The sequence below is a fragment of the Squalius cephalus genome, assembly GCF_949319135.1.
Source record: "Squalius cephalus genome assembly, chromosome: 18".
Classification (NCBI taxonomy): Eukaryota; Metazoa; Chordata; class Actinopteri; order Cypriniformes; family Leuciscidae; genus Squalius; species Squalius cephalus.
This window is the reverse complement of record NC_137139.1, coordinates 33,341,388-33,351,760: the sequence shown is the minus strand read 5'-3', so window position 1 is coordinate 33,351,760 and position 10,373 is coordinate 33,341,388. Positions and strand designations below refer to the sequence as shown.

The 10,373-nt window shown below is 42.3% G+C and overlaps 1 protein-coding gene across 1 annotated transcript in view; it reads left to right on the top strand.

The window, feature by feature from the left end:
- LOC307146303 (E3 ubiquitin-protein ligase TRIM39-like) overlaps positions 1-10,373 on the top strand; it is a gene marked incomplete at its 3' end in the record, with an annotated part of 46,968 nt that overhangs the window by 31,166 nt on the left and 5,429 nt on the right. The window contains exon 4 of the mRNA XM_079850201.1: positions 10,127-10,360. Coding sequence (XP_079706327.1) covers positions 10,127-10,360 — 234 coding nt within the window. The remainder of the gene's footprint in view (positions 1-10,126; positions 10,361-10,373) is intronic.

The window sequence follows — 10,373 nt, the reverse complement described above, 5'->3', positions numbered from 1 at the left end:
ATCAATTCTATTGTGGCAAATGTAAAGCAAAAAGAAATGGATGGGAACTAGAAAGAAAGAAACAGAAGTATTTGTTTTTACATGTTTAAGGTCAATTCTGTCATGCTTATATAATCAAATATAGTAGATAATACAGTAGAACTGCTTGTCAAGACCAAGAAACATCATTATTAGTGTCATTTCCCCCATAAGAGACTAATCCAGATTCACTGAATTCAGAGTTACTGAACTGAATCTGTTAAAGTGAAAGTGAAAGTGAAAGTGACACGTGACGGCCAAGTATGGTAACCTCTGCATTTAACCCATCCAAGTTAATGCACACACATTAGGAGCAGAGTAGTGAGTAGTTAACACACACACACACACTGCAAACGTGGATACACACACCCAGAACAGCGGGCAGCCTTTGTGTGGCACCCGGGGAGCGATCAGGGGTTAGGTGCCTTGCTCAAGGGCATCTCAGTCAATTTCCACTGTTCTGGAATCGAACCAGCAACCTTTGGGTTACCAGATCAACTCCCTAACCACTAGGCCATGACTGCCCCCCATATCAGATTCTGCATGATATTGTGAGTCAATCTACTCTAAGTTATAACAGTAATGAAAAACATGCTTTTGTATATAATGTATAGCATAAGCTACATTCCTACATTTATATTTGTTTTATAGCCTTTAATTTGTACATTGATTGAAGGAGAACATGGGCAGGATGAGGATTAACATGTTTCTTTCTTAATAAAACAAGAAATAAATGGCAGATAATCAAAATAGCAGCCCTTCATTAATATATCATTGTTAAAAAGCCAGCGTTTACAAGAGTTTTACACAGAGGAGGAATAAAACTGTAGAAAAGTGACTTTAAAAAACTTTTGATTGAGTGAAAACATCTTTCTGGAACACAGCAGACAAATGTCATGAAAAAGTTAAAAAGATTAAATGATTAAACATACCTGATGAAACAAAATCATCTTCATCATCATCATCATCATCATCATCATCATCATCGCTCTGCTCAGCTGTGGTTTCTCTCTTCAATAAAGACACAAACACACACACACACACACACACACATTGAATCTGGGTCACAAGAATGTTGTGTTATTTGTATATACAGTATTATTTGATGTTTGCATGTGTGAACTAGTATTTACTTGTATTTTATAAGGTATTTTATTACATTAAGGTGTTTTAATGAGTGTGTATTGCAGGGAATTAAGCTGCATTTTCTAAATTCTGATTGGCAGTTGAGAGTTTGAGAGTTACCATGACGACTGCATCCTCAGACAACACAGAGCAGCGCTTCAATAACACTCGTTTCTCTCACGCTCATTTAAAGCTAAAGGTTAGTAAATCATCACATTTCAGAGGAAAAAACTGTTACTCAAATGCTTTAACGTCTAACTATTGCATTTCATGTGAATGTTCATTTTATTAATCATTTTAGTATAGTTATGTCACAGAAGTCTGATAGTGTATCATTTAACTTACCTGAGATCAGTCTGCTGTGTGAAAGAGTCTGAAACATTTATTTATATGTATATTATGTATGATAACACTTTAGTTACACTTTAGTCCAATTCTCATTGTTAAATATGCATTAGCATGCATATTACTAGGATATTGGCTGTTTAGTTTATAAAGCACATAATAATGCCTTTATTATGCAAGACCATATTCTACATCCCATAATCCTACCCAATACATTACTAACTATTAATAAGCAGTAATTAGGAGTTTGTTGAGGCGAAAGTCGTAGTTAATAGTTAGTTAAAAGTGAGAAGTCTTGTAAACTGGTCTAACTTGTGCATTTCCCCTTCAAAAACCTGAAATTCAAATAAATCCTCGTCCATAAAGCCATCAAAACAAGATCATTTTATGTTTGGAGCTGAAATAAAACAACACCACACATAACCGGAGCTGAATTGGAAAGAGTTCACACAGTCCCAAACACTTTTCCTTTACTATTGCTGTATGAGCCGTGGATCTCAGATACAGTGAGATATGTGTGATTTATGTCACTTGGAGAAGGAATATTTTCTCAGTGGAGAAATACACAATATTCTTTGAGTATTAGTATTATCAAAACTGCTCTCTTACTTCTCTTCATTGTTTTGTCAGTCATGACGTCCTCCGCTGATCACGGGACTCACAACACTGTTCCTATAGAGGAGGAGAGTCGAGAGAAGAAGGTGAAGAGACACAAACTAAACTCCTTAAACACAGTTTGAAATGCAGGTTTCCTGTGTTGATGTTGGTGCAGGTCATTCTGAAGGGCTCGTAACTTTTATTTCAGCCAGTTTGATTGGACAAACGGTGCAAGATGAGTCTTGAAATTGTGTTTTGCAGAAAAGAAACATTATACATCTTAAATTTGTATATATGCCAAAAGTTAATTTTGTCAACTTTCAAGAGTACACAGCTAAACTAAAAGCCACCAAACTAAATTTTGAAGTCATTAAATGGTTTTCAAAATAATTATTCAAATGACTAATATGGAATTAATATGAAATTAATATGGAATCTATACCTGTGTGTTTCTCTGTGTGTCTCATCAGCTGGATCAGACACTGATAGACGTTCATCAGATGATCCAGGACAGAATGAAGAAGATTCAAGAGATCCAGAACTCAGTAGAGCTGAGAAAAGTGAGTGGAAGTAAAAATGCTACATTAATATTGCATTATAACATTTCAATCTGCTTAATAAAGTGCTCAATTAAATAAATTAAAACATTTTAAGTGACATGAGGCCAGTAGATGATGAGAGAATTTAAAATTTAAAAATAAGAAAGCATACTTCCAGTCTACTTTTTATGTATTTCTCAGAATATAACTAAAATTGCAAGTAAACGACTTATACTGACAGAAAAGTATATTTGGCCAATATTTGTTCTCAATCTTTTGATGGAGATATACTTAAAACTATATTAAGTATTCAAAGTTGGCTTGTAGTTGTCTACTCTTTTGATTGAGTATCCTATCCAAATAGTTTTACATACTGTCATATAAACTTAAATTGTTTGAAAATATTGATTTATAAAGAAAATGTTCCTTATTCTGAGTATTGGTAGTGTACACAAGAAATGACTTCAAATCTACTTCACTCTTTCCCCGTCACTGACTGAATTTTCCAGATATCCATGTTCCTTTTCAAGAGCTACAATCGATGCTGCGCTGCTTAGCGCATTGGGAACATCTTTAAACGTGACCAGCTGTGAATATAGTGTGTAAACCATAGACTGTAAAAAAATATGGACAAAGCGTCTGTGACGTCACCCATAGACTTCTGAAGAAAGTCACAGAAGTCTGAAGACTTTCCGTTTATGGGGGGTATGGGCGGCGCCATCTTGGAAAATCTTGGGAAATCCTAATGTTCAGAAAGGATACAGAGGTGGTATGATGTGTTGTGTCAGATCATGGCCGAGACGTCAAATTTCAGGAATTCCACTCGGCGCAGCCTATGCTCGTTATCAAGCTGTCAATCAAAGTTAACCACGCCCTTATTTGTCATACATTTATATTTAAATATGATCTAAACTAACGAGTTAGAAAAAAATTCACCCCCTCACAGTTGTCAGGCACTCGGAACCTATCGAAAAATACAATAAAAGTCCATGGGACCAACCTGTAAAAACACGAATTTATGCTGTGAAAACGGACATTTTAACATGGGGTCTATGGACATTTGCTCCCTTTTGGGACCTGCCCCTAGCGGATTTTCGATGTATTGCAGTTTTTCGCACTTCCGGGTAGGCTTCATTTTTAAGATTAGAATCAGAGAATGTCTAATATGGCGAGAAGTTTCACTCTCAGTAATCTTCCGGCTTCTGAACTGGTTGCAGTTCCACTCCGATTCCATATGAGGGCGCTCACAGGACGAGTGCAGAATGAATGGAGGTCAATGGCGGTATACCCCTCAAAATCCACTTTTCTCAGGATATAATTTTTTGTCTAGTAATTTGAATGTTGTATTCGAAAGGAGATGCAAAGAAATTACACATTGCTGGGTGTTAGATTTTTTAGAGTCACTTATTTGCTTTAAAAAGTCTTTCAAAATGTCAATGACGTCAGAATGCTGACGTCATTAGTAGAATGCTAGCGTGTTATGGGCAACAACAACTCAACCTGTAAGAAATCAAAACGACATAAGTACTCGTTCATTCAACTTTCGACCTAAAATCCATGTTGAACTTGCAAAATCTACAATCAAACCTGAGATTTCTCAACGGCGATCGGGTGAAAGAGACAAATTTAGCCGTCTAGCCCCATTGACTCCCATTCATTTTGCACTCATGGCGATCGCCCCCAGTGGAACTCTGGTGGTACTACAACCAAAATTCGGTACAATAGGACTTAATAGGGAGTGGGCAGGCTCTCCGTAGACGGGCTCTGATTAGAATGTTGCCGCTTGCGTCAATAGAATTGACCCGGAGGTAATATAGCCTCGGTCGGTGACGTCATCGGCGTGCACCCGCGACACGAGGCTATAAATAGATGAGCCACAGGTGCATCGTCAGGTCTTTTGTTTTCAGACCACTCTGTGTATGTGTGTCAAGCAATCTCTCTCTCTACAAAACTCACTTCAGATCTTTGTTAGGAGTTAGTGTTCAAAACTGGCAGTGTGCAGATTTCTCTCTTTCTCTTCTCAACATACAAATGAAAAGAGTTCAAGTTAAAAGAAATCAGCTGGTTAAAAATGAGTGAACAGCAGAGTAAGCGCTGTGTGTCCCTCCATGTTCTCGTCCTATGACAGAACTGGATACACACACTTACTGCTTTGTTTGTTTGGGGAAAGAACATGCTGCCCTTGCATTTGAGCATGGTGATTGCGAGCACAGTGGAATGTTCACAGTTAAAGTGCTTCGCGTTCGCTTTGCTTATTTCAAAGGGGTAGCGCCCACAATGATTGTGGGGATCGCGTGTCGATCTGGCTGAGGAGCGAGAGACGGTGCGTCCCTATCGCTCGCTCTCTCTCCAGATCCCGATGTCCTTTTGCCTGACTACCGAAGCGTGCCACGGTGCTTCTTCGGCTCGGGCAGAGTTCATTGAATCTCGTGAGTTCGACGCCTCCAAGCGTTTCTCCCGTGATAATAAAAGGAGAACTGCTCGGAGCGATCGCTCGTGCAGTGGCCAGATTAATCTGATCACAACAAAAAGAGTCCCATAAAACACTCACAGTCTATAAATAAAGATTGTAATATTTGTCTCTTGTGTCCTCAACATCGAGCCATCTACTATCGCGGGTGCGAGGGCATGCGATTATATGATACTGCCTCAGTTTGGAGAGACGCTCGCGGGCTATCTCTCCCCTGGGATCACATTATCAGATGCATTTTCAGCGGTCAGACTGGTACTGCGCTGTACACTATGACTGTGTTACAGGCATACCAGGTTGATCTTATGAAAGATTTAAACACAGCCTATCATCCAGACCGTTTGCTTGTCTGATTGATTTTGGCTGTGTTTATTGCTGAGGAACTGATATGTATTGTGTACATATATATAATATTTTATATGATGTAATTGGCCACATTTCTGAGGAATTAAAGCTGCCTCCGAACACTTCTCTCGTTATGATAAAACGTTTGAGAGGTTCTCGAAGTGGTGACTCGTGTGAAGGCCGGATTACAGCTAGACTGCCCTCCTTGAGGATCTCCATGACGTTAACTCGTTCATGGGGAAAACCTTATTCTTCGTGCATCTTTGTGCCCTCGACGTCTTAAGACTATCGTGGGTGCAGGGGTGTGTGGTTATACGATGATGGGCCAGGGACGGGACGAGGCATTTAAATCAAACAGCTCCTACCTGACACCCTCTCGAAACCACTGTACTTCCTCGGCACCTCTGGTGATTCGGGGGGGGGCAGCAGTTTCCAGCAAAATGTTAGATGTTCTGTTGCTTCCTGCTGTCATCCAGGACACGGAACATCTAACATCCCCTCAAAAGTAAGTGTTAAAATTGATACCACTCTCAGAGAGTCTGGCAGTGAGGAAACTTCTAGAAGAGACTGTAAATGGTTCGCACTCTGAAAAACTAGACAAAGTCTTTAGCAAAAAGAATCAATTCATAAGCCCCTCCCTTTGCACCTGTTACTTTTTTCCTGATTACCTATCGGGTATTAATTGACTGCATGTCTGGTGTTGATTCATTATGAGCATTGAGAATAGCTGGATGGCTGAAACGTCTGCTCTTGCTCTATTAAAATAATTGATTCTTTTTGCTAAAGACTTTGTCTAGTTTTTCAGAGTGCAAACCATTTACAGTCTCTTCTACATTTTATTGGTTTTCACGCACCTGGACTTACAACTAGCCTTCATCTGAGCGCAACAATATTTCCTTGTCAGTGAGGAAACTTCTGCCAGGTTTTTCTGTGTGGGTATTAAGTACAGTACAAATAGGATACAGAATCCAATTTATTAATCATCCTCCGCGTTTCAACGGCGTGGTATCCACTTCCGTGAGACCGGAACTGGCGCATGTACTGTCACAAGAACTACAATCTACAGATTATATGAAACTACAATCAGTTTAATGACAACAGGTCATTAAACTGGGCACGAGACTGGCGGAAGCACCGCTGATAGCGGCCGTCATCCAGGCGCAGCTGCTGGAGCAAATGAAAAGTGAAACTCGCCAAACTGGGTTTGCCTCCGAAGGGTCTAGTGGACCCAAATACGGCGACGATGATCCCTACACCGCTCTTTTGCTCTCCAGAGCATATACAGAGCGATAACTCTCTCGATAAATGATCGATCAACATCAGACATCTTGTAAAAAGATGGCCGCCAACAGGTTTCGAAACTTTTGCCTCTGACACGCGTAAATTTCGCTTCATACTTTTGTTTTTACGCGCGTCAAGAGCAAAATTGGATGGACACAAAGTGGTCAAGCGTATAACTAGATGCGGCACAACTGTCTCCCGCTTGTGTCAAGACCAATTTTAACACCCTAAGCAACATCTGGCTAGGTCAGACATTACATCGTCTCATGGCAGCTGCGTCCACAGTGATTCCTCTGGGCCTTTTGCGCATGAGACCACTTTTATTTATTTATTTTATCTATACAATCCCCAAGGGCAAATAAAGGCAAGAGCACTCGTTGAGTGCTTTGTGTCCTTTCTAAAAATCCATGTTTATGGTAAGTCACGTGCTGAACGCTTCGTCCACTTTCTAAAATCCATGTTTATGGTAAGGGTTATGCTCGGCGGCTTCGTTCCCTTTCTATGTGGTTCAGACCCCGGTTCCTTGCCTTGGGTCCCACTTTAGGTGCGTCTTCCCATCGCAGAATGCTAACGGCAGACGCCTCCCTGATGGGCTGGGGAGCGGCCTTAAGTGGTCGTCCAGCTCAAGGGGAATGGGAGGGTCATCAGCTCAATTGGCACATCAACTGCCTCGAGCTGATGACTGTATTTCTGGCCCTGAAATACTTTCTCCCTCAGTTGAGAGACTGTCATGTCCTAGTGCGGCACAGTAGCAGTCTCTTACATAAATCACCAGGGAGGTTTGCGCTCACGCAATCTGAACAGAATAGCGAGGCAGATCTTTCTCTGGGCCCAGGAAAAGTTCCTGTCACTCAGGGCAGTGTACATCTCAGGGCACCTGAATGTGGGAGCGGATTTACTGTCCAGACAGACACTACCGATATGGGAATGGAAACTCCACCCAGAAGTAGTCAAACAGATTTGGACCAGATTTTACGAAGCGGAGGTGGACCTCTTCGCCTCTTATCAGAAAGCACAATGTCCCCTCTACTTCTCTCTGAGTCACCCAGCCCCTGGGTCTGGATGCGATGGCGCACACATGGCCCAGAATGTGCCTGTATGCGTTTCCTCCAGTTTCCCTGCTCCCAGGAGTTCTAGCCAGAGTTTGGTTCTCCGAGATAATATCTCTCCTCAACGGCTCGCCATGGACGATTTCGGAGAGGAGGGACCTTCTGTCTCAGACGGAGACCACAATATTCCATCCCAGGCCCAACCTCTGGAATCTTCATGTTTGGCCCCTGATGGGTATCAACTGAGGGACACTGGGCTTTCGCAAACTGCCAGATTGCATCAGTTCTGGATTTTCAGGCACATGCCCCGCCACTCTCAAGGTTTATTTGGCCGCTCTTTTGACTTGCCACGCCTTGGTTGACGGGGTGCCACTCGGGAAACATCCTCTGCTCGCTTGTTTCATTCGTGGGGCCAGACGACTGAGGCCTCCCGTAAAAACCAAAATCCCATCATGGGACTTAGCAATAGTCCTAGAGGGTCTGGTTGAGACTCCTTTTGAACCTCTAGAATGAGCGTCTGACAAACTTCTGACTCTAAAGATGTTTTTTCTTATGGCAATAACTTCTTTGAAAAGAATTGGGGATATGCAGGCTCCGTCGATCTCGCTATCCTGCTTGGACTTTGCCCCAGGAATGGTGAAAGTGATTTTGCATCCTCATCCTGATTACCTGCTTAAGGTGCCTTTTTCGACTGTACATCCTGTCACTCTTGAGGCCTTTTGCTCTCCGCCGTTCATGACGCCGGAACAGGAGAGATCTCATAGACTGTGTCCAGTCGGTGCTCTTCAGGCCTACGTCCACCGCATTAGCCAGTGGCGTAAGTCAGAGCAACTGTTCGTCTATTATGGGGGCCGCAACCGAGGGGCTGCTGCCACTAAGCAGACGATGTCACATTGGGTCAGGGATGCTTTTGCTCTTGCCTATGAGGCGCGCGGCCAAGCTTCACCAACGGGTCTAAGGGCTCACTCCACCAGAGGGGTCGCCTCCTCTGCTGCCTTGGCAAGAGGTGCCCCCCTTCAGTTTGTTTGTGATGCGGCAGGCTGGTCCTCTCCGCACACATTCATAAGATTTTATAGTTTGGATGTTCATGCCACTCCGGGCTTTCACGTCCTTGAGTCGACATCGCAAGCTGATGTCTAGGGCTTTCTTGCGTTTTTGTGAGCACACCTACACAACCGTAATGAGTCCAGACACCTTCAAGCACGGCGGCGTGGGCATTCTTGTTCCCAATGCGCTAAGCAGCGCAGCATCGATTGTAGCTTTTGAAAGGGAACATTCCGGGTTACTTGACTGTAACCCTGTTCCCTGAAAAAGCGGAACGAGATGCTGCGCGTGCTGATGATGTCCCAGGACTGCTCTTCAAACAAAATATCTGACGATGCACCTGTGGCTCATCTATTTAAAGCCTTGTGTCGTGGGTGCGCGCCGATGACGTCACCGACCGAGGCTATATTACCTCCGGGTCAATTCTATTGACGTGTTTACACACTATATATACAACTGGTCAAGTTTAAAGACGTTCCCAATGTGCTAAGCAGCGCAGCATCTCGTTCCGCTTTTTCAACGTTTTCACTGTTATACGGTAGGGGGCTTTCTTTGGCAAGTTACCACTTTGGCAAGTTACTTGGGTTTATTAAACGGTATGGTTCCTTATGGGGTTCTTGCTCCATAATTAATGACATACAGAGCTTTAGCATTAACCTCCCCCCCCCCATGGAAACATCCGCTTGTGATATACAGATTATTAAGACAGTTTAGTAATGTCTTTAAAGTAAAACAGTTTTAACAGACATAGCAATAAATCCCTGGACGTCTATACTGTAGCTTGGCAATGAGGATGAGTGTCTCTTGGCGATGATGTCCGTGACAGCTAGGACTTGGAAACCTTGATAATCTGAAACAAAGAAGACGACAGCCAGAAGGTGCACTGAAATATACTTATAGTGGTGAAGGCGGGAGGGTTGCGAGCAGTTTGAGCAAGCTTACCGAGCAGTGATGCCACGTATATATCCTCCCGGTCTAATAAGAGAATGGTAGTGGTTGGAGTGATTTGACAGCTGACCGCGACCTATGCCTACGTGTCCTGTCTGAACTAACGCTGCGCTCGATTTGTGCTCAAAGTTTACTACTGTTACACTTAAAGTATACTTAAAAAGTATACTTTTATACACTAAAGAGTAGGTCAATTTAGTTCCAAGTAGTTTTGAAACAGTACACTTACAAGTATACTTTTAGTACATAGATACATAAATTATACTTGAAATATACTTTAACTTTGCTTAAGTATACTTAATAAAATTAACTTGAAGTTTACTTATTTTTCGTAAGGTAAATTAATCTGCTCATTTATTTTATAGAAAAACGCAGATATAGAGAGATCCGCCAGTGTGGAGCTCTTCACTGATCTGATCCGCTCCACTGAGAGATGTCAGTCTGATCAGCTGAAGATGATGGAGGAACAGCAGAAAGCAGCAGAGAAACAGGCTGAAGATCTCATTAAAGAGCTGCATCAGGAAATCACTGAACTGAAGAGGAGAAACACTGAGCTGGAGCAGCTCTCACACACTGATGATCATCTCCATCTCATACAGGTCTGTCAACATC